The sequence below is a fragment of the Silurus meridionalis genome, chromosome 25 (assembly GCF_014805685.1).
Source record: "Silurus meridionalis isolate SWU-2019-XX chromosome 25, ASM1480568v1, whole genome shotgun sequence".
Classification (NCBI taxonomy): domain Eukaryota; kingdom Metazoa; phylum Chordata; class Actinopteri; order Siluriformes; family Siluridae; genus Silurus; species Silurus meridionalis.
In genome coordinates this window covers 8,070,702-8,095,276 of record NC_060908.1, presented here as the reverse complement: position 1 = coordinate 8,095,276, position 24,575 = coordinate 8,070,702, and the positions used below count along the sequence as shown (strand labels likewise).

The window sequence follows — 24,575 nt, the reverse complement described above, 5'->3', positions numbered from 1 at the left end:
CTAAGTTCTTATTTATTATTTCATATATATTTGCTGTTCAGCTATAGATATACATACGTACATACATACTACTACATAAATAACATGAATTATTTAATATTATAATTTTGTTTTATACTTCTAAAAACTAAATGTGATTTATAACATTTTATTTATGATCGAAATTAACAGTATGACCCAGTAAATGCGCAGACTCTTGCGCAGACAAAGCACCGCTGACATGACGCTCATGAACGCCCCCACCTCTAAACCGTATTGAGTCGGAAGTGAGTTACAGGGAGGTCACGAGGATATACTCTCGGTAGCTGGTGAAAAAAGTCCGCTAACTATGCAGAAAAACACACTTTTCTCACTTTTATGACTGGAACATTTTTGCATGAAAAAGCAACTTTTATTGTCTTTGGACTTTCTGTTTGGCTAGGAAGATGTCTCAAGACGTGAATACTACTGAAGTAAGTTTTGTCGCTTGTATCATTGAGCGCCAGGTAACTACAGACAGTTTTCATTGGCTGTTCCAAATGTCGATCTGAACTTGGGCGGCGCGCTATTGGTTAGTTTTCGCAGGAGGCCGTCATTTATTAGAGTGTGAGGGCGGGACTAAAGAATCTAAAATGCGGTCACATAAAACAACTTTAATTATTTGTAATTATTATAAGACATTTGAATAATTATTGTATTTTCTGAACATGTAATGTGTATAATAATGTGTTCGAATCAGTTTAACTGTGAATTTAGTCCTGATAGCTTACACATGCTGTCTTTTAACCTTGGCATGTGGATGGACTGAATGAATGGACTGTACTGGGAGTCCAGGGTTCAGAGCAGAGATGCCCAAAGTTGGTCCGTGCTGACTTTTGATTTGGCTCATCGTGCCATGTAATGCGAAGAAGGGGGAAAAGGGGAACATGGCATTTACATAAAAATGTTTAAAAATAAGAATCAGCTTCATGTCTCATGTAAGAGGTCACTGAATAGCTGCATTAGGCAGTTAATTCTGTTATACAATAAATTGAACTGGTTCTCATTGCACTATAAGTTTCACTGAAATATAACTTTGAATATGAAACTGCATTACTTAAGGGGATTAGAGTCATGTTTTTTATTTATGCATGTATTTTTAAATTTCATGAAAGCAATCAACCATTGCAACTTTTTAATTTTAATAGATGCAGTGCACTATTTATTTACAGCCCACAGCTTTCAATCAAGTTAGATTTTTGGGTGCCTCTGGTTCTTGGACATGGCTGTATATCATTATTTCTGCATGAATTGGATTTAGATGCCCCGAGAAATCTGTTGGACCATGTTTCTTACAAATGAACGATGATATGTTTTATGAAAAAGTAATAACAGTGATATAACTTTTGCTGCTGTATCTCTGACTAATGACCTCAGTTGTCATAAATGAGAAAATAGTTGTGATACCTCTGGTGAAGGGAGAACTTAATGTGGTTGAATTGTTCAATCTTTAACCATGTATTAAATAGCAATCTGTAAATGTCAAGCCTTTGAAGACAGTAAATATGAGACATGACACTGGCGTAATATTAAGTTAATGATCCATTCTCCAGTGGCGGTTGCTCCATAGGGACAGTCAGACCTGTTTTGATCTTCATAAGGTTATTATTTACAGTTCCTACTAACTGGGGTTTAGTAGGAGCTCCGTGTGTGTGTGTGTGTGCGTGTGTGTTTGGGGGTGGGGTGGTGGGGGGTTGTAAAACACCTAAACTGAGCTATAACATCAATTTAATAAATGACAATTGGGACAGACATCACACTGCCCCATGCAAACTGTATGATAGTTTTCAGTGTAAGAAGAGCAGCGTACTGGACAGTAAATGATCAGGATAAAAACTTTCCATGTTCAGATCAGTGTGAGGTAAAAATCCTACCACCACTAATCTTCCACTGCAGGGCCCTTGAGCAAGGCCCTTACCCCTCAACTGTTTATTTGTACATATGCAATATCTACCAAATGCTGTGAATCTTTTTTTTTACTTCTATATCTTTTATATCAAATATCAAAAATCCAAATTAATGAACAAATTTACGTAGTGTTTTAGTGCAGACAGTGTGTCTATGACGAAGAAAATTTATTCTATTTACTATATTGTACTGTATTGTATTGTTACTATATTTAGTATATAGACTGATAAATGTTCCAAAGGTTTTTTTGTTTGTTTTTTGCTCAGGTCAGTTTCCAGGAGTGACATCCACTTTTCAGACAAATCATTTATCCAGATTACTTTATGACGTTGAGTGTAATTGATTTCAAATATGACCATATTACCGATAGCCATTATTTTCTGCTTTTGTTGTCCACTTGTATAGGCGGTAGAGTGCAATTTGGTTTTCAGCCATCTGCTAAGATGTCAGTTAAGATGACTTAAGAGCAATGAACAAAAGCAGTGTTGTGGAAGAAGGAGATATGTGTAAGTGTGTGAATATCTGACACCACACACACTGACACACCAGCTAACAATGAGTTAGTTAGTTGTTTAGTTTATCAGCATTGCACAGAAGACGTAGGGCAGTGGGAGGGCAGATGAAGGCCTTATAGGAAGGGACAGCTTTCCTTCCCAAACCACCACCCCAGAGTTCATTCATTAGCTGCGTCTGGAGACAAGTGCACGTCATCTTGAGTTGTCTGAATATTTGAACTAGCTGTAGACTTAAACGATAAGATGGATGAGTCATTAAGGTGTAAAAGCGTGAGTTGAATCTTAAAACTTTGCATTTTCTAGTGTCTGTATGAGATTTTTATATTGACTGCTGTTTTTCAGGAAGAAAATGGAAAAACCACTCGGATTATTCGCATTGGAACCAGGAAAAGCCAGGTCAGAACATGATGCCTTACTTGGGGCTTTATATTTTTTGACTTCATGACCTCCTCTTTGTAATACTATTAAGTTCATTCTAGTTCAACTATGCTGATAACTAGGCGTAATCTGTTTGAGGAATTGCAGAGTTAATACCCCAGTGCCCTATTTTCATTCGTCCTTCTCAAATGCTTGAGTTGGATCCATATTAAATGGGAAAGAAACATTTAAGGATTTCTGCCCATTTGTGCTCTTGCAGGGCTTCACACAGCCTTAAATAATTTACTTGCCATTAAAGAGTAGTGAATGAGTTCGTTTTGGACGGATGAGTGAGAGTGGGTGTGTCAAACATGCCAGTGTGCTGGGATCAGATAAGTCCAAGTCTCCATGTGTCTCCAGAAAGATTACAGATAATGACCCCATCCCCTTTAGCCTAAACAGCATTTCATTTTAGTGTTTAAATATCAATAAAATCTTCATCATGAAAATACTTGTATGCGTGATGTGCTAATGTTTATTGTATGCGTGATGCGCTGTGTCACTTGTGTGCTTTTTTTTTTCAGCTGGCTCGGATCCAGACAGACAGTGTGGCTGAGACGCTGAAACAGCTCTACCCAGGCTTGCAGCTAGAGATAGGTATAGAGCTTTTTTTTCACTGTCTTTCTTGATTTTTTGGATAAACCATCTTTTTTGTTTTCTACATGTGTTGCTTCCTTTCTTTTCTTTTTTTCTTTTTTTTTTTTTGCTTTCTTGGCAATCTTTTTTCTCACTTTTTTCTTGGTTTCTGGTCTTCCTTAATGTTCCTTTCTTGCGTTCTTTCTTTCTTGCTTGCTTTCTTCCTTGTTTGCTTGCTTTCTGTTCCTTGAATTACATCATTCCGTTTCATTATATCATGTCCCACTTGTCCCTTCTTTTCTTTTGGCCTCTTTCTGGGTCTTCTCATTTTCTTCTCTGTCTCTTTTGTCATCTCTTGTCCTCCCAGAATGCTCTACACACAGTTGAGCGATTGTGTTGTTGTGAGACTGTGTAATCCACACCACTGCTTTCCTTTTTTCTGTTACACTTGAGTTCAGTGCTGATGTCAGAATGTGCCACAGTAGTGTTTTTTTTTTTTTTTAATTATTCTTCCTGTGCGTGTTTTGTGTTTTACAGTTGCCATGTCGACAGTCGGAGACAAAATCCTTGACACTGCCTTATCAAAGGTAAAGTTAACACGCCGTTCTAACAAGAGTGATGTTGAGCAGAATGTCTTCTGATGTTATTTGTGTTTAAATATACCCTTCTTATTGTTACAGATTGGAGAGAAGAGTCTGTTCACCAAAGAGCTGGAGAATGCCCTTGAGAGAAATGAGTGAGCACTGTTCTGTTGTTTGATTTGGCTATAAATGATTCGACTGTCTGCTTAAAATGTTCAGCTCGGATATAATCCTCAAGTGTGCAGCGCCATCTAATGGCGAACTAGTGGACGCACTGCTTAGAGCAGTACATTTAGAAGATAGATGGATTAAGAGGGCTTCAGTGCACTACAGAGTGAAATATGGCGACTTTTAAGACTACTTTTTCATTCTAAGAGCATTTCCTAATCCACTAAGAGCAAATCATGCTGTTTAAATGGCTGCTGCTGGCGGTCCACAATGCATTAGAGGTGATATATTAATACAACGTTTGAAAATAGTATATATTTTTTTTATTTCAGGGGCGTTGCAGTGATGTGTGTAGTGTCCTGTGTAGTGTGAGGAATGTCCTCAGTCACTTCAGCTTTTAAGAAAATAATGCAATACCATAAGATGAGTTTTTAATTACTCTCTGGTATGAACAAACATAGTTGTATGAAATACACTATATGGACATAAGTATTGGGACACCAGACTTTTTCAACCACATGTGTTTTTCCCCAAACTTTTACCACAAATTTGGAGGTGCATAATTGTATAGGATGCTTCCGGATGCGCTGGCATTTCATTTACCCTTCACCTAAACTAGGAGATTTAAACCTGTTCCAACATGACAGTGTCCCTGTGCACAAAGCTAACTCCATGAAGATATGGTTGACATGGATTAGAGTAGAAGATCTTGAGTGGTCTGCTATAGAGCTCTGATGTCAACCATAATGAACACCTCTGGGATGAATTGGAACACTGACTGTACCCCAGGCCTCCTCACCCTACATCAGAACCTGACTTTACTAATACCCTTGTGGCTGAATGAGCACAAAGCTCTACAAACACACTCCAAAATCCAGTGGAACATCTTCCCAGAAGAGTGGAAGTATTTCCATATAGATACAGGGACAAAATGTTAAATGGGATGTCCAAAAAGCACATACGAATCTTATGGTTATGTGTCCACAAACTTTTGTCTATATAGTGTATCTCAGCTGTCATGTATTTGTTGAGACTCCTCAAAAAAAAACAAAAAAAAAACAACAACAACTAAAAAGCCACTGATCAACCTGAGCCAATTTTTAAAGCAGCTTATATTCTATTTCAATACTAAATGACATACTATTGTATGCTCTTATTGATCTACAATGTTATAAAAAACATTTTCTTTACTCTAAATAATCTTACAATAGCTAGGGTATTGGCATATGCAACTAACAATTCTTTTTAAACAAAAATAAGCTTATTATCTAGATAGATTTATTCATTTCAAGCTTGAAATGGGTTTGAAGCAAAAAAAGATAACTGTCCTTATTTTATGTATGTATTATAGAAAGATGTAAACTCATAAGACTGTTTTCAGCTTGACATTTATATATGAGGAAATTATAATGAAAGAATTGGAGATTCATTTTTGTAGAAATAGGCTGAGTGGTGTTTATTATGCAAAATTGTCATAATAAGAAATATTCTATAACCTTTCCTATATTGAAGAGCTGAAATTTCTGAAGGATATAAAAAATGAATTTGGCTTGCATGACAGTTTAACCAAACTAAATAGTGAGTATTTACATAAAAGACAAAAAGATGAGCAAAAGATTTACAGAAATGTGCAAAGATTTGTTATAAAAGAATACCTCGAAAATAAATTATTTAATGAAAGCAGACCATCTATAACATGGGAATTGAATGGTGTGTCTGAATTACACTGTAAGAGAACAATGAGAAAATCATTTCAGTGACGGGTTCTAAGGCCACTCGGTCACTGTACATATTTAGATGTGGGCGTGCCCATCGATGCAACAAAGTCGGGAAAAGTAAATTTTAATGCACATATGGAGCATCTTGGTTCAGTGACAACCAGCTAGAGTGAAGTAGTGTGCTACTACGATAACTAGTAATAGAATGCACCTGGTGATTTTGTAGTAAAGTTATTGCCATGTTTTAATGTAGACTAGTATACAGTAATCTGCAAAATTCTTCAGAATACATTTTTTTATGAAAACTTTTTGGTTGAGTTTTCAGAAACACTAAAGCCAAAAGGTAAAGCACGTCATATTAAACACTTTCTCCACCATTTTTTCTGTATTACATAGACAAACTGAGTTTGCAATTTAGCAAAAGGGAATGTTTAATTGTGCACACAGGATTGATTTTACTGAAGAAAAAAAAAAAGGTTTAATGTACACTACCTCTTCATGTTTAATTTTTTTTTTCTTCCCCAACTCCAACACCAGGGTGGACCTCGTTGTGCACTCTCTAAAAGACCTTCCTACCTCACTGCCTCCTGGTTTCACGATCGGCGCTGTTCTCCAGTGCGTTTTCTAATCCTTCACACTTGACACATGAATCCATCTTTCTTTAAACGCATTCTGTTTGTTTGCATTCACAAATTTTTTGTTGTTTAGACGTGAAAATCCTCACGACGCTGTAGTACTGCATCCAAAGAATGCTGGACTCACTCTGGACGCGCTGCCAGAAAACAGGTAATTACATCATTTCCTCATAGTCTGCCCCCAATATTTTTATTATACTCATAGGCTAATGTCAAGTCTGCTGCAGTGGATAGATCAATCCCTTACCCAGTCTGACCTTGGTATCCTCTTTCAGTGTGATTGGCACAAGTTCACTCCGCCGAGCTGCACAGCTGAAGAAAAGGTTCCCCCAGTTGGAATTTGAAAACATTGTATCCTTTGCCTGCCTCTGTATGTGTGTGTGTGTGTGTGTGTGTGTGTGTGTGTGTGTGTGTGTGTGTGTGTATGTATGTTTAAGTACTTTGTGTATTTTAGAATGCATTATGTGTTCATACAAATTTCTCACATTGATCCTTTACTCAGCTGAATTAGAGAGGCAATCTGAACACTCGTCTGAAGAAGCTGGATGAGAAGGATGACTATGCTGCTATTATTCTGGCTGCAGCTGGTCTCAAGCGCATGGGTTGGGAGAGCCGGATCAGTCAGGTGAATAACATACCAAAAATCACCATTACTAATGTTAGCACTAAATAATAATTCACAATACATACAGTCTTTGCAAAAAACCACAGAGTATATTTGCATGATATATTTAAATACCACCATGTCCTCATCTCCGAAACAAGAAAGAAAAAAAACATGCAGGGTCAATTCACACATCAAGATGATAATTATCATGTCTAAGGAAAAGCATCAGGTAAATACATCTAGAATAGCAGTATACACAAACCTGGATCAATGACAAAGCACCTTTTCACTTGACATACACTTGCCAGATCTTGCACTTTGCAACTTTTTCTTTTGTTCCCTAAACATGATATGAAAGGGAACATGATTCACATTGTGTTTGTGCAGGTGCATGGTTACTGTATGTATTTTTTCTGATGCTTTCTCATAAATAGCTGCACATTTCAGTGGGAAGGTATGACGCCACTGGGAGTCTGACCCACCAGACCACAATAACATACTACCTAGCGGCAAAATCTGCAACTACAGGGTTTCCTCTTGTATATATAATTGAGTATTGATATGCTCTTGCGCACATTCGACATCATTGTGTGCATTTATGTAAATTAAATAAAAGAATGCTAAAAAATCCAGAGTTGAGCAGGATGGATGAGAGATCCTGTTGAAACTGAAGCTATTCCTGGGTCTCGTGGTATTGGTTCTTATTAAATTGAACAATTTCCGAGAAGTGAGGCTTTTGAAATGTCTTGGGTGAATTGGGACAGCAGTGGTTTTGTTCATTTCCTGATGCTGGAGATGCACAGGTTCTGGAAATGTGATTAGATGATGTGCTTTAGTCTGGCCTTAGGCCATATAGTGAGTGAGCGAAACCAGGCTGTTATGGAGGAGGTGAGAATCGACACAATATGGATCACTAAACCAAGATTAACTGATTGAATTTCATACCTTGTTGCCGTTAGATTCAATATGAACCTGCTGCTGAATTCGCCAGATAGTGAATTTCTAGATATTACAGTTGACTCATTTAGAGCTGCATCTTTTTAAAAATTCAATTTTGTGAAGTGTCCACAGTGCAAGTTCCTGTGACCACATTTCATATAACCATTTTAAATGCAACATTTTAGAAGAGTAATCCAACACTACTATTAAAGCTGCTGCTATAAGGTTTTAAGGTGTGCATTTATTTTTCTATTAATGCACAGCTCAAGTAGTCCCATGCAGGTAAGTACTCGCAGTACATTTGCCATGTTAACTGAAATAGCAAAAAGATTTTTTTGATAAAAGGTGAAAAAAAAAGGAAAGATTGCTTACTCACAAATAGACAAATTTATTTTTTCCAATGAATTATTATTTCAGAGAATACAATGAATGAAGAAATATTGATTCATGTTCATAGGCTTTTCTGTCTCATTACTGTGACCTCACATACTCTTTTGCACCCTCTCTCTCATATCAATGGCTCACTCTCCTGTTACTAGTTCTTAAATGATCTTTTAGAATTAGCACTAGAGACTTGAGATGGGATGTGTAAAAAAAATAATAAAATTTGCACAAAAGATTCTGTTTTAAGGACAAAATTCTGACAGATGCCTTGAAATTAAACATCTGAACAATGTCCAAACTGTGGGATGAACCTTTGGTTCACACCTGAGGTGTACAATTCAATGGCCCATTGTCAGTTTTTTCTTATTTACTCAACCAAGAATTCTTTTGCAATGTTGTTATATATAAAAAAATATATAGTTTGTTTGAAAAAATTTATGAAAAGTAAAATCCTGGTTTCTTTTAGGTTCTGGGTCCTGAAGACTGCATGTATGCTGTAGGCCAGGTGAGTGACCAAACATGGCTGTCCTTGCAAAAGTGTCATTTTCAGATTATCAGATAGGTTATTATTTTTATTTTTTGTACTTTAAAGATCTGGTTATGTTAGTATTGTTTCTGTAAAAAAAAAAAAAAAAAAAAAACATTCATGATTTGTAAGGCAAAGTCGTTGTTATGCAAGGAAACACCTGTGTAACCATCTTCCCCAACGGTCGCTGAAAGAGCTCAAAACACTACTGCATGTCAGTTGAAGCGTTCAAATGATTGAAAAGCACAAAATATACACTGATAATAGAAAATTTTGGAAAATTCAAAAATCCATTAGCATTTTGTTGGCATCTGTTGGTTGTTTTCATATATTCCGCTGTCTTTCTAGGGAGCGTTGGCTGTGGAAGTGAGAGCAAGAGACAAAGACATCCTCAAGATGGTGTCCATCCTCCACCACCCTGACACTGTTCTGCGCTGCATCTGTGAGAGGGCGTTCCTCAAGCAGCTGGTTGGTTTTTCTAACTTACACGTACAACGCACAAGTGAATATGGTGTAATGTATTGGAAACACATACAGTGCTATTGAATACAGAGGCGACTATTTAATACAGGTTAAAGGAATGTATCTTTTTTTTTTTTTTAGAGCTTTATTTAACTGATCTGTGTCTCCTGTTGTAAGAGTGGAAAGTTGTCCCTGTGCAGAAAAAAAATCCTGAGAACTCAAATACTATATTCATACTAATATTCATAGACAAGGGCCCATTTGTTTGTCGCTATGTATGAGTTCATTATACAAAAGAACTCCTCACTCTACATCAGTACCTGCCTTTACTAACACTCTTTTAGCTGAATGAGCACAAAATCTCCACAAGCACACTCCAAAATCTAGTGAAACATCTTCCCAGTTACTATATGAAAGTTATTATAACAGCAAATGGGGACTAAATGTTGAAAGAAATATTCAAAAAGCTCAAACAGCTAATGTGTCCACAAACCTCATGTCTGTCCATGTAGTTTTTAATTTATTGTATTATAAGTTTGTTGATTGGAAATGAATGGTCTTAGACTTCCAATATGAGAACTTGGATTTTTCCATTCTTTTCTCAGTACACAGGGCAGGAGTGTTTCAGTGGTACTCATCTATATGCTACCTACGTGTATTAGGAATAAAGCTTAAAAGCTTTAATTGCCTTTTCATTTGGTTTGATTGTGACTCGCTATCACTCTGCCCTGCATTTAGGAGGGAGGCTGCAGTGTACCTGTCGCTGTATACACCGAAGTAAAGAACTCCGTGGTAAATAATACACACACACACTAAGAAACTGATAATAAAGACAAACAGACAGAGATGGTGTTGGAGCTTGAATAACTTTTCTGGTGCCAGACAATAACAGAACCAGCATGTCGTGTTTCAGTGTGTTGACCTCGTTGTGTTTTTCAGCTCGTGCATGTGCACACGCCTGGGGTAAAGCGACATGTTTTCTCTTTGTAGCTCTATTTGACAGGTGCAGTTTACAGTCTGGATGGTGCTGACTGCTTGAAGGACACCATGCAAACCATCATTGAACACGATAACACGGTAAGTGCACATGCACTCAAGCACATTCGGTTTTCTTTGTCAACAGCAATAAAATAATAAATACAAAGCACTTAATATAAATGTATGCATTAATAATATAAACACTTAAAAATATATATGGCTGAACAATCAAAAGGATTATTCAATGCAGAGACACTCAATCTGCATAGAAACTTATATAATATAACAAATGTGAAGTTACTAGAAAATCAAGAGGTGGGCGGGTTTATATGCATCAAAAGATGTGTGGTTGAATAATAGTACAGTGGAGTAATTTTGTTGTTTTGGATTAATGTCCTACTGATGTGAAGTCCAAAAATAGGTTTATAAATATCTATATGACTACAATTAAAAAAATTTTTTTTATAATTGGATGGATCAGGATATTTTATGGTTGGCAGTTTGTACTTATGGGGGAAAAAAATAATTGTATTTTTTTTGACAATGTCATAATTTTTTTATGTACAGTATTTAACTGAAATGGTCAAAGTTGTTTAAAAGATTAAGTAAATTACTTTACATATTAATCGAGTTAAAATCTGCCATAGCCATATTTTTTTACAATGCCAAAATAACAAAACTCATAATACACTCTCCCGGAATCTAAATGATAAAAAAAATGAGTAAAATGATACTAGGCCAACAATTTCTTTTCAGTTCATCTTTATATAAATGTATTAAAGCTAAACAAATGATGTAAGAAGTGTTATAAAAAAAAAAAATACATCTAGAAGATTGTTCTCCCCATGGATGCAGTGGTTTCTTCCAGGTGTATTGGTTTATAACTCCAGATGGATTGGCTGTGATATATTGCCCCTAGGTATGAAGCAGTGTGTGTGAACTTAATCTATATGGACAAAAGTTTTTTGACACTTGACCATAAGATTTGTATGTGCTTTTTGAACATCCCATTTCATATTTAGTTCCCATTTGTCGTTATGATAACCTCAACTCTTTTGGTAAGATGTTTAACTAGATTTTGGGGGTGCTTGTGGAGATTTGCTCTCATTCAGCCGTAATGGAGTTAGTGATACAGGTACTGATGTAAGGTGAGAAGGCCTCTTCCAATTCATTCCAGATGTGTTCATTATGGTTGAGGTCAGAGGTCTATAGCTGGCCCCTCAGAATAGAATAGCCTTTATTTGTCACATATACATTACAGCACAGTGAAATTCGTTCTTCGCATACCCCAGCTTGCTCAGAAGCTGGTGTCAGAGCGCAGGGTCTGCCATGATACGGCACCCCTGGAGCACAGAGGGTTAAGGGCCTTGCTCAAGGGCCCAATAGTGGCAGCTTAGCGATCCCTGTGTAACCCATATCTGCATGGGGCTTGAATCCCTGACCTTTCGATCAGTAACCGAGCGCCTTAACCACTGAGCTACCACTTCCCAAGATGTTCCACTCCAACCCATGTAACCCATATCTGCATAGTGCCCTTGTTTTTGTCACCTATTGTCATGCAGGAAAATGACGTTTGGGTTAAAGTGAAAGGAAAATTGTATGCTACTGCATCCAAAGACATCCTATACAATTGTGTGTCTCCAGGTTTGTGGTAGCAGTTTGTGAAAGAACCACATGTAGGTGGAAATTCAGGTGTCCCAATACTTTTGTCTATATAGTGTATGTGTGTATGGTGCTTTGAGATGGATTGAGATGACATTCAGGGTGGTTCTATGCCTTCTGTTCAGTGTCCATGGGGTGGAATAAAGACCTTGATGCACTGATGGATGATTAATTAGCTGGATGATTGAACAATTTGTTCATGGAAACATTACATTTTAAAGTTTTTTTTTTTATCTTGTTCTGCAAACAGGTTAAAGCTTTACATATTTTTGAAGCCGTATCGTTTTTGTTTGCTCGTTTGTTTTCAGGTGCACGACAGCGCAGAAGAGCACGCTCATGTCGGAGTCACGGCCAACAGCATTTCGCTGACTGCTCTGGACGCTGCCGAGAACCTGGGTGTTGATCTTGCCAACCTGCTGCTCAGTAAAGGAGCCAAGGACATCCTTACTACGGCCAGACAGCTCAACGATGTCCGATAACGGCTTCACTCGGGCCGCCAGCCAATCCTGATCTACGGGACACAGTTAACACTGCCAACATAAAAAATGCACACACACATATTCAAACTAAAGGTCATAGGTGTAAACAGTGCTCTTTAAATGATTGTATGGCTCAATTCTGAATACATTGATGTTTAGATATATATATTTTAGATCAAAACCATGTTACATACTGAATTCTTCATTATTATGACAAAGTAAATAACTCGGGCTCAGGGAAAAAAGGTTCTACAGGGTTTTTACATCTAACCTTTTTATCTGGAGTATAGCTGGTGCTCAAAAGAGACCTGGCACAGATTATAGGTCCAGTAGACATCAATAGGCTTGAAGGAACAATCCTTTAACCCGTGAACACATTTTTTCTATGCTAGCCAAAACCTCGTGTTCATTTTTTTTGTTTTGTTTTTGTCACACCATAACACAGCATGTGTACCATGTATACATACAGATACAGATTCTAAAATGTATACTGAGGTTTAAGATTGATGCCAGTTATAGGTTATAAAGGTACAGCTGTGCATTATATATGAATCTATTACAGCATGTCACAGAAGGTTGGTTGTGTTTGAGTTCATTTAATAAGAAAAATATATTGATCGAATTTAACACACTCCAAAACACAGGCCATGCTGATAAATTTCACAAAATGAAATCAATCCATATTTGAGATTTTTATCTTTGCCTTGTTATTTTATTAAAAGTCACCTGTGGCATTAGTATTTTTTCCATTTCTACCTCAGCAAAGCTGCTCTACTCTCAACATCAGCTCAGCCTGTGTTTTTGCAGACTCAACCACCACCCCCACCACGTGGTTGTGTTCATTTCAGCATGGAAATTATATCAACATGCACTGCTAATATAAAAAAACTTTAGACAGAACATTTTTAGACATTAAATGTGTCTTGGTTATTAAAACCAATGCAGAAATGCTTCAATCCAGAGCTGTGATGTGTGTTCAGGAAGTAAAGTAAACATGGCTGGATTGCTCTCAGTAAAAAAGGTAAAGACTCGCTATTCAATACTGAATCACTCATGGGTTGGGTCTGAGGCCAGTAAAAAAGGTTTTATACACACACACACCCCTATGACCAGATATGTGCCTTGAATCTAATGAAGAAAAAAATGAATAAAACGACTTAAATTCGAGATGTTTCCCTCAATTTATTTTCCTGCTAAAATCTGACATCATGATACTAAGCATGTTCAGATGCTAGCTCGGAATGAATGAGTACTACAACAGTGTTGATATTTATAATGTGCAGGCTTTTATTAAAAAAATTTTAAGTGACTCAATTTACCAACCCCCCAAAAAAGAAAATTACCAAGCGTTAAATACAGGCGTTAACGTGTTCACGTTTATTCCGAATAGTAGAAAAACATTAACAGACGCACACAAACAATATAGACAATGGAAATTGCTCTCTTTATGCAACTTGGGCGGCCCTTAAAAGGGCCTTTGGGTTTTTTTGGATGTTAATCAGTCAAAGTCATTGTTCAATATTCTTGGGACTGAGAAGAGCTTTTCTTTCCCGCCTTGCCAGAACTCGGTGCGGCCTGGCCGGTCTTCTTGGGCAGCAACACGGCCTGGATGTTGGGTAACACGCCGCCCTGAGCAATGGTCACTCCGCCGAGCAGTTTGTTTAACTCTTCGTCGTTGCGGACGGCGAGCTGAAGGTGCCTGGGAATGATGCGGGTCTTTTTGTTGTCGCGGGCTGCGTTCCCCGCCAACTCCAGGATCTCAGCGGTCAGATACTCGAGCACGGCGGCCAAGTAGACTGGAGCACCAGCACCGACCCGCTCCGCGTAGTTGCCTTTCCGCAGCAGACGATGCACACGGCCCACAGGGAACTGCAGACCAGCACGGGAGCTGCGAGTCTTGGCCTTAGCGCGGGCTTTTCCTCCTGTTTTGCCTCTTCCAGACATATTCGTAAGACGTCTTCTTCTACTTCTTACAGCCAAAGAAAAAAACAATCGGTATGAGGCTTCGGGGTTCAATGCTGCAGTATTTAAGGACAGGCAGAACGCGGGCGCTTCTACCCGCCCCCTCTTTTTCATTGGTCACACCGCATGGACGAAGGATTCCATTTGCTGTCGTGGTGAATGCGGCACAGGATGTGAACGCTAATTGGTTCAAAGCTGCCGTGCATAAACAGGGGAAACGGCAACACCAATCACAACCCTGCTGATTCATCCTGCAAGCTGATTAGGCGGTTGTGTCTGTCTGTGTTGCTATTGGTTCTTAATCCTGTCAATCATGTTTTGGCGGAAAATTCAAACAAATTACACGCGCTCCCTCTGAATTTTAAGTGAGGGACTTTTTGGCGGAAAGTGAAATCAAAAGAAAGAACAGGAAAAAAAAGATAAAGAAATAATTAAAGAAATCAGCTTTATATATTAAGAGACGCATAAGCATTAAATGTGTTAAATACGTAATTAGTGAGGGATTGAAATGTTTTATTATGCAAATGCATGAAAAAATAAAAATAAACCCAAATTGCAGCCAACAAATGTATCTTTATTGGTTTCTTGCAAAATCCTTAACAATCCATTGTCCTTATCTAGTTTTGAAACTTATCACTCACATCTTCAGCATTAAAATTACACAGTCTTTCATTGTGGTATCACCCCAAACCCCCCCTTTTTTTTTTTTTTTTTTTTTTTTTTGCCTTTACTTCATTTATTCTCCTAAGGAGTAAAACACACTTTTGCATTTTTAAGATATGCACAGCCAGGTTTAAGAAAAAGAACCCCAAAAGAATGCATTTTCAAAAAATAATTTATTTCAAATACATTAAGTATTGAAGATGCCACATGGTTATATAAAGCTCCAGCTATCTGAGGGGACCTTTATCTCTTCATTGAGGAAAGAAAAAACATCTGGGTCTTTAAGGTTAGTGTTAGTATGAGGATTTCTGTTTTACTTCACATCTTTAGCAGAGAAGAACCCAAAGTAAGAAAACACACATCCTGTATGCACTGCATGATTCCTTTAAAACAGAAATGACCAAACTTTTATCCCACAGGCAAAAACTGACCCCTTTGTTTTGGCCTGCATTGCCATATATACGAGAAGAGAGGGCAAAGAGGAAGAACATTCTATTTGGAAAAACTTGTGAGAAATAAGGACCAGCTTTATGTCTCTTGCTAGATCACTGAATTGCTTTATTAGATTTTAAACGTTATTATACAATGTATTAGACTGTTTTTTATTATTCTAGAAGTTTCACTGAACTAGAAATCTGGAAATTAAGCTGCAGATTACAATGTGTAGTAATTAACCTGTTAAGCAGATTACCTATTTATTTAATATTATAAAACCATGAATGTGAGTAACCATAGCAGCTTTAATTTTAATATAATGCTTAGTACAATGCAACATTTAATTTTGCCCATGGCCCTCAATCAAGTTAGATTTTTGGCCCTTCATAGGTAAAAGTTTTGGGCACCTCTAGTTTCAAACATTACTAATGAAAAAGCTCGTACGAGCATGGCCATGCAATAGAATGTGTGCATCTGAAGTCGAAGAGCATCGAAAAAGAGCAAAAACAGGACAAGATCTACTTCAGTCTACTAAGTGGGACAAATGATATGTATAATCGAATCTCTTTTTTAGATGATCTGAGTCTGACATCTGAAGTGTAAAGCTTATTTAAATGATAACTGGGAAATGTCCGAAACATTACTGAAACATTACTTATACATTAAAGCATTCTCATTTAAACAACACTATTTGCACACGAGTAGGCCTGGATCTCTACGCTATCCATGCTGGGAAGGGGGGATATTGCCAGTAAAGATGAGATATGTAAATTAAAGTTTCTGGGTGCTGAAAAGTCAACAAAAAAAAAGATTTGCGCAAACCGTTAATATTGTCCCCTGAGGTTTTTTTTCTTTCATATGCATGAACCCTGAAATATTTGTACTGAAAATGTAAGTAAATATAATTTAAAATGAAACATAGATCACGTTACTTAGTTTATCTCCATCACCCGTGTCCTAGCTTACAAGTAAAATTCCCTTCCAACATAACCTTAAGATATATTTTTTTTGATCACAAATAAATATTATAAAATAAGACTGTGCCACAATGAAAAGAAAAATAAGTACCACTATTGGAAAAAAACAGAGCTTAATATCTAAATTGCCATTAACTACAGCAAAAACAACTGGTCACACAGTACAAGTTGCACCATATGTAATATAAGAGAAACTTCCAGTTTGGTAAGGAGAAATAATTTAGTGTTATGACCTTACAAAACACAAAATGATAAAACGCTCACCGGCGCTGTAAACAATCTGATAAAGTCCCAAAGTGCAGCCGATGGAAATTAAATAATTAAAAAAAACCACATAGCAACATAAGATGGGAAGCTTTGATGAGGATTGATTCACATCGCCCCCTTGTGCTGAACAAATGGAACAGCATTTCACTCTCCTTCTGTGGTCCTTCCTAATTATCCATAGAAGCAGCCATTTAAAGTATTTTATTAAATAAACAGTTTAGACAATGAAAAGTCTTTAAGAAGTTCACAACCCCTTTGTCTTTCCCATATCTGAGATTTCAGCCTGAGCCATCTGTCAAAATTTGCATCTAACAAAGACACAGTCTCACAAAAGAAAACGAACACCACAGATCACCGACTTATTTTCGTCTACACGACTCCTTCAAACGTCTTTTGACTGGCGCCTGCACCATGTCTTTCCTCTTTCCCTGTGTGATTCAGTTGTCGAGCGCACTGGCGCCTCCGTTTGTTGAACTGCTTTTGCCCTTGCTTTTAGATGAGCGGAAGGAGAAGCGTTTGATCAGGCGGCGGGAGAAGCTTCCGGATTTCTTGCGCCCACTGGAGGAGCAGGAAGCCGTGGACGGGTCGTTGTCCAGGTTGGTGACGTCCTCGTGGGACTGGCTGAAGCTCGAGTTCTTCTCCCGATGTCTCCTGCGGAACAAGAGCTTTGTGCCACTCCGAAGGAAGCCCACTGCCACACAGACAAAATCAGAAAAAAATCAAAAGGTATGGTTAATTTTATTATATATATTATATTTATGCTGTATATATGTAAAAATTCAGATTCTATTTGATAGATAATCATACTCAGTACAACATGCAGTAAAACCTTTAACCACTGCTCCATAATAAAAATAGAATAAAAAAAAAAATGAAAGAAAAAGGAAAATAGAAAAGAGAAATAAGCTATACTACATAATAAAAAAGCCTAGAAACAAATCGTAATCACAAATAAAAAGATACAAATTAAATACATTAAATATGTTCTACTTAAACCTAAGGGGGTGTTTAATAAATCTGAAACATTAAAAAAATGAACAAAATATATTTTGCACAGTTAAATAATGTTCATAAAAAAATAATGTCAAATATCACGCATAGTGGAATTAGATTTTACAGTTAACTAAATCCATGGATAACCTTTATTCTTTATTCTTTTTATTATATTCCACATTGTACATTAATACTCAAGGCATCCAAACTATGAAAGAACACATATGGAATTATGTAGTAAACAAACATTTTTTTTTTTCTTTTGTGTTATAAACAAAGTTATAAACAAAAATATATTTTAGATTGTCCAAAGTAGCTACATTTAGTGTTGATGACAGCACGGCAAATTAATGCCATTCTCTCATCAGATTCACAATGCAGTCACCTGGAAGTCCTCGGTTGTCGTGTGCAGAGTAGAACGTGAGTATAGAGTCAATTACCCTATTAGTGCTACTACAACTACTGTACAAATCCATATTATAGCCAGAAACACTCAGTTAATTAAACTTTACCTTGAAGAAATAAAGATTAGTCAATCTGAAAAATCTCAAGAACTTGAAATGTATTCCCAAATACAGTCTCCAAAACCATGAACCATTTGATGAAACAGGCTTTTCTTAGGACCGTCCCAGAAAAGGATCAATTTAACACAATTACCAGACTCAGAAATCACCAATTTACATAAATGCTTCTTGGAGTTCGAGTGGAAGACATATTTCAACATCCACTGTTTGGAGAAGATTTGTGTAAGTCAGGCCTTCATGGTTAAATTGCGTCAAAGAAACCAAGAAATCGGAAGAACAACAAGAAGAGACTTGCTTGGGCCAAGAAACACAATTAGAACGAAGCCAGTTAGATTAATGGAAACTTGTCCTTTGGTCCAATTAGTCCAAATTTGAGATTTTTGATACTATCTGGTGTCTTTGTTAGATGTACAGAAGGTGAATGGACGGTTCCTGAATTTGTGTTTTCTACTGTGAGGTGGAGGTGGAGGAGGAGGTCTCTCTCTCTCTCTCTCTCTCTCTCTCTCTCTCTCTCTCTCTCTCTCTCTCTCTCTATATATATATATATATATATATATATATATATATATATATATATATATATATATATATATATATATATATATATATATATCTTATATGTAACACGTTCTTCTGTGACTTTTACTTTATCCTCATTTGCCTTTCCCTTCTATATATACTTTGTAATGTAAATCTTTTAAATTAAATTAAAATACATATACATTACAGAGGACAACTCTGCACTGTCACGGCCCTGTGGGGGATAAGGGGTTGGGTAAGAGGTCGATTGCCTGTCAAAATTACTGATTAATTAATATTTAATTGATGAATTAGCCATATTTTATTTACACATCAGTAAGTTGGTTGCCAATTATAGCAAAAGTAGCACATTTTTGTTGTTATGTTATTTTCTTTCTTTTGGCACAGCCCTGGTCAGGCCCAACCATTAAAATCCTGCATCTAGTGAGAAGTTACAAATGATGTGCTCATAAAAAAAAAAAAACATATGTTCCTGTCAGAGCTTACCTTTATGATCTTTGAGGCTGCGTGTCTCGAGTGCTCCAGTCGATCCTGTCTCTGACTCCACGTCGTCCACAGACGGCCGCTCAGATGCATCAGACGGTGTGGTCTCATCGACGTCCTGGTGTGCAGCAGCTCCGTGATGGTTGTGGTTCCCTGCAGGAGAATTTTCCCCCTGCAGGGCAGCGTCCATGGCTGCGGCATAACCCACTGAAAGTGCAGAGTCGTCCTCTGTAATGGGAACCTGGAGAGTGGAAGAAAAATCAATGTGACAAACTTTTTTGTTTACCCCAGTTGTAGTGATTGAGCAAGGGCTTATTTAGTGTCTGATTACTGTGTCTTTAGTTTTACACTGAAGCTAAGAGACTACATTAGCGAACATGCAGTGGAAGTCTATTTCATCAAATCACTTTATGAACCATAATCTTAAATTTAAATATGATGTATTTATAAGTATTTCCAAATTGCATTTAATGTAAAAAGTAATCTGAAAAAATAAAAAAGTAGAAGCTGATTCTGCCAACAAAATGTAATTGCATTACCTCATAGCTCGAACACGAAACTACAGAAGCAAACATTATGGCTAATCAGCTAAGTGGAAAATTATGTACATTTTATGTGGCCATCACTGTACTGCTTATGCTATACAGAATTTATGTTTTGTCATTTCTTAAAATGGCACACATGAGTAAAGATACGATTTATTCATATTAGCATTCTTATCAGGCATTATGCTCATCTCTATATTTAGTTCTTATTGTACATGACTTACAAGATCATCGGTACCCTCTGTAATTTTAAGCATAATGCAGAATGTCAGAAAACCTTAAAATATTTACTCCCCCAATCTAAAGTAATCAATCCAAAAAACCTAGCTGAGCAGCTGGGATATCTCACAGTCATGTACTGATTAAACATTTACCTTCCCATGATTCAGCTTTAAATGCATTACACTGTATTACCGGAGCCAAGATACAGTACATTAGCTCACAAATATTCCAAAGTGCCATTGATTTTTATTGTTTAAACTGGAAAGTAACTAGATCTCTACCTCAATACGAGTTATGATTGAATAAAAATGGCTTTGCCACATGGTTATGTATCTTTTAGGATTGGTAACATAAGACAATGATACATACTGGCCTATGCAATGTCCTACGTGAAAAAATATTAGATCAGAATAATGAACGAGGTGGGGATGGGCCGTCCAAAGCAGAATTATGGCAGCACAAGCTAGGACGTTTTTTTTTTTTAATCACCCTATGATGTCATCTGACCTTTGACACTCCAGAGATGATAAGCGTGCTGCGTTTAGTGGGCGTTTTCTTTGCCGCCTTACTGGCTGACTCGGTCAGCTGCCTGATCGCTGTCTCTGCTACAGGATCCAGTCCATTTGAGATGGGACTTCCTGTAGGGATACAGACGGACAGTGTGCACACACAAACGAATGGACAATTCGAACTGAACCAATATCAGACAATTACTGTTACTTCACAAATTACCACTAGACTCTTTAATGCTCTGAAAGCCTTAATAAGAAAAACCTAATGGATAACTGACTGTTAGCCGTGGGGCTGATGCTGGCTCGGGTCTGGAAGCTCTCTGTCAGCACTGTCGGCCTTTTCTCCGTAACCTCCACCTTAGATGGAGATTTGGAGGGGGAATCTCCTATTTGCACACCCAGGCAGACAAAAGGAAACCAAAGAAAATACACAAGTACAAATAAATAACAATGGAGTGTTTATTACATACCACAGAAAACCTTATTAAACTTCAGATTCAAGAACAAAGTTATTGCAGAGCAGCATTACAAGTACATTTTCAATATTTAATAAGTTCATTTTTATATTTACCAACTCATATTTTACTTGCCTACAAGACATTTTACATTTTCTTGATTTAAATATTAGTTTGCAAACTCATTAAAGGTTCTGATGAAGCTACCTAGTCTGCGGTCCAGTTTCGGCCGTGACTGGATGGTGGTGACGGTGGTGACAATAGTGCCGTCAGGCATGATCGTACGGTCCACATCCACTTTTTTGGACGGCGTGAGCGAGGAGCGGAGCGGGGTGGCGTTATGACATCCACGTACGTCATTTAACTCCACATACATGACCTATGTGGAAGGACACACAAAATCAGGGCCTAGGATATGTAAAATTGTAGTTTTGAATGAGAGACAAAAGGTATACGGTTATAATAAGACTATTTTTTTTAATAAATCAAAGTATATCAAATATCAGTATTACACTATAAATGATCATTTCAGCACACTTCTTACCTCCAATGTGACTGTAGCTGTCGGTGTCAGACCGTGACCCGGTGTTATGGAAAGCCTTTGCTGTCCACTGGGACTCCTCTTAGGAATATCCAGGGATAAGCAAGCATGGCCTGGCAAGGATCCTATCAAGTGAAACATTAAAAAAAAACACACACATTTGAAGATAGAAAGGGTTGCCATCTTGACTCCAAAGAAAAAAGTGTAATAAATAAATTAATAAATAATAAATGACAAGTTTGAAATACACCTATATGTAGAACAATGTTCAGATTGGTTTATATGGCAACGACTTACGTTCTCCTTTGCTATTGCGTTCCACTAGTCTAACTTTGAGTTCTTTGGTTTCTGGTTGCAAATCCCTACAAAAAAAAGTAAAGTTAAAAGATCTTGGGGTCATGTTTTAACCCAACTGAATTGAAATTGGTTCAAAGTGTAAATAAAACAGTACATAAATCTAAAATAAATCACCCAGTGTCCAATCACAGTGATTTGGTAATACTAAAGAGCAATTAATAGTACAGCAGTACAGCATGTGCTGAAACTGCAGAATTATAATCATTCACAGCAGGAGAGTGTGAACATCCTGTTAATAGTGCTGAATTAAATACTGAGCTAATGGCTCATTCACACATCCACTGTGCCATGGGAGGAGGGTGGATTCGATGTCGAGCTCACACTCAGAATAAGAATAAAAGAAAGAACGGGTAAGGCCCATTTATTTCAATGAAGTGGTTTCCTTTTAAAGTATGTATATTTCTAATGATTAAATCAATTCTTCAGTATCTGAATACAAAACTGTCTTTTTCATTTGTGGCGGCTCCGTTACACCAAATCTTTGATCCTTTAATGTCTGGCTTTAAAACAGTTTAACGCATACAATACATTTCCAAAAGTATTGGGTCACCTGACCTTTTCTGCTATATTTGGTTCTTTTCCAAACTGTTACCACAAAGCTTTTGTACAGAACGTCTTCAGATGCCCTATAATAAAATGTAGCACTTTGAACAGGAAACCCAAACCTGTGCACAAAGCCAGCTCCATGAAGATATGATTTGCATGGGTTGGAGTGGAAGATCTTGAGTAGTCTGCTATAGAGCTTTGACCTCATCCCTATTGAACACCTTTGGGATGAAGTGGAAGGCTGACTGCAACCCAGGCCTCCTCATCCTACACTAGTACCTGCCTTTACTAAACCTTGTGGATGAATGAGCACAAATCTCCACAAGCACACAGCAAAATCTAGTGGAACATCTTCCTAAAAAAGTGGAGGTTATTCTAACAGCAAACAGGAAATTGATAAGGAATGGGATGTTTAAAAAGCTCGTACATCTTCTAGTCAGGTGTCCACAAACTTTTGTCAATGTAGTGTATCTTTCTAAAGTAAAGTAATAAACTTCAGGATAACTGCATCAGTAGCTCAACTTGATGTCAACTCATATTCATCAGATGTTCTTTCTAAGTAATATTGCTCACACAAAAACACTCACAGTGTAAGGTCCTCCCCCCAGTCTAGTGTGGCTTTGGGGCTGGAGGAAGGTGTGAGGAAACGGGTTCTCTTCTCCAGCACTGGGATGTCCAGACTCAGGACGCAGCACAGCTCCCCAACATGATCATGCGAATCTGAGGGCACACATCATCATTACCCTCTTAAACACCCACAGAGCTGTTTTCAAAAAGGGAAGATGTGTGGATTTATTTGCAGTAAATGTGTGGGTTGATTTGTTTTGAAGAGAAAACCAATGTGTCCATGAGAATATTGGCAGGAAGGAGGTGATACCTTTTTTGATCCTGGTGACTTTGAGTTGGCGAACCAGAAGGCGTTTCATAGCACTGCTCTGCTGCGGAGAGTTTTGACTACCTTCCTGTTTTTCTCTGGGAAACTGTGAAAGAGGACAGAGGTTACTGTTTAGTAAATAACAGAGGATAATGAATTACCGTAAATTATTTTAATCGCTTGTCTTTTCAATGAAATAAACAGCCACATCTTTAGATATCATATTTGGAAATAATACAAGCCTGTTCAAACACATTAATCTGAGACACACAAGAAAAGTAAACCACAAACATGATGTAAATTTTGTGTGTGTGTGTGTGTGTGTGTGTGTGTGTGTGTGTGTGTGTGTGCACGCGCACTCTTACAGCAGGACTGGAGACACACGCTCTCAGGTTGAGGATCATTGCAGGCTGTGTGGCGTACAGTGTATCCTCCACCAGCTTCACTATCATATCCACATCCACTTCTGCCTCTGAATCCTTCACACAGATTCAGACCACATTCATCAGTAATAATACACAAATCACACATATCGTCCCCAGAGCAACTACAAGATGGCACTTTTAATTGAACAACAGACATAATGGGTTTCAGATTGTACACTGTGGTTTGCGCGAAGTTTCAACCAGCATTAATACCCATGACTGTATAGAGCAGCATATCCCTACTGCATCTGTGTAGAGAATTTTGTGCAGTTTGTTCTGTTTTCCAGATGAAAGCAACCCAAAACTCAAATCCAAAAGTCCAAATATGCTACTTACAAATTATATAAACAGTATTTATCACCACAGTCACTAATAAAATATGTAGTCAGAATACAGATTTTAGCAAAATGGTATTTAAAAATACACGGCTTCCATAAACTTTTTCAATGCATTTCCCAAATTTGATTTCATTAGCATGTGTATTTTAGAAATAATAATAAAAAAAAATAGCTATGAAAATCAGACACGCATAACGAAAAGGGCAGTTTTCTTGACTTTCTACCAATAAAGCGTCTTCATCATTTCCTCGAACCTGGCAACACTATAATGTGCCCTGACTATAATTTGTATATAAAGTGTATTATTATTTTGTCAGAGAATTAAAAAGATGATTCTTTTGTT

The 24,575-nt window shown here is 37.4% G+C and overlaps 3 protein-coding genes across 4 annotated transcripts in view; 1 reads left to right on the top strand and 2 right to left on the bottom strand.

Moving 5' to 3' along the window:
• Positions 1-235: 235 nt before the first annotated feature.
• Positions 236-13,740, top strand: hmbsa (hydroxymethylbilane synthase a). 2 transcript variants are annotated; one of them, XM_046839300.1, is made up of 14 exons: positions 236-452; positions 2,784-2,837; positions 3,383-3,455; positions 3,972-4,021; positions 4,115-4,170; positions 6,439-6,516; positions 6,610-6,687; positions 6,812-6,887; positions 7,048-7,161; positions 8,933-8,971; positions 9,341-9,460; positions 10,193-10,246; positions 10,445-10,531; positions 12,403-13,740. In XM_046839300.1, the coding sequence occupies exons 1-14, from the start codon at positions 426-428 to the stop codon at positions 12,571-12,573; spliced, it is 1,077 nt and encodes a 358-aa protein (XP_046695256.1). In that variant the 5' UTR covers positions 236-425; the 3' UTR covers positions 12,574-13,740. The 2 variants fall into 2 exon arrangements, with proteins under 2 accessions (XP_046695256.1, XP_046695257.1); XM_046839301.1 differs by lacking the exon at positions 236-452 and adding an exon at positions 2,575-2,711.
• A 187-nt stretch (positions 13,741-13,927) lies between these two features.
• LOC124379160 (histone H2AX) lies at positions 13,928-15,001 on the bottom strand. Its single transcript, XM_046839302.1, has one exon. It carries the CDS (start codon positions 14,647-14,649, stop codon positions 14,089-14,091), a length of 561 nt encoding a protein of 186 aa, XP_046695258.1. The 5' UTR covers positions 14,650-15,001; the 3' UTR covers positions 13,928-14,088.
• Positions 15,002-15,352: 351 nt separating this feature from the next.
• The window catches only part of c2cd2l (c2cd2 like), a 43,673-nt gene continuing 34,450 nt past the window's right edge, over positions 15,353-24,575 (bottom strand). Inside the window, exons 7-16 of the mRNA XM_046839388.1 lie at positions 23,835-23,948; positions 23,473-23,575; positions 23,183-23,315; positions 21,990-22,054; positions 21,696-21,817; positions 21,359-21,530; positions 20,975-21,082; positions 20,692-20,822; positions 19,421-19,658; positions 15,353-17,568 (exon numbers count right to left, since the gene is read on the bottom strand). Coding sequence (XP_046695344.1) covers positions 17,315-17,568; positions 19,421-19,658; positions 20,692-20,822; positions 20,975-21,082; positions 21,359-21,530; positions 21,696-21,817; positions 21,990-22,054; positions 23,183-23,315; positions 23,473-23,575; positions 23,835-23,948 — 1,440 coding nt within the window. The 3' untranslated portion in view covers positions 15,353-17,314. The remainder of the gene's footprint in view (positions 17,569-19,420; positions 19,659-20,691; positions 20,823-20,974; positions 21,083-21,358; positions 21,531-21,695; positions 21,818-21,989; positions 22,055-23,182; positions 23,316-23,472; positions 23,576-23,834; positions 23,949-24,575) is intronic.

Excerpts from the sequence above, each read along its gene's own strand:
- hmbsa (XM_046839300.1), top strand. The coding sequence starts at position 426 with ATGTCTCAAGACGTGAATACTACTGAA. Across the intron at positions 453-2,783 it reads AAGACGTGAATACTACTGAA|GAAGAAAATGGAAAAACCAC; the intron begins GTAAGTTTTGTC and ends GCTGTTTTTCAG. Across the intron at positions 4,171-6,438 it reads AATGCCCTTGAGAGAAATGA|GGTGGACCTCGTTGTGCACT; the intron begins GTGAGCACTGTT and ends CTCCAACACCAG.
- LOC124379160 (XM_046839302.1), bottom strand. The coding sequence starts at position 14,649 with ATGAAAAAGAGGGGGCGGGTAGAAGCGCCCGCGTTCTGCCTGTCCTTA.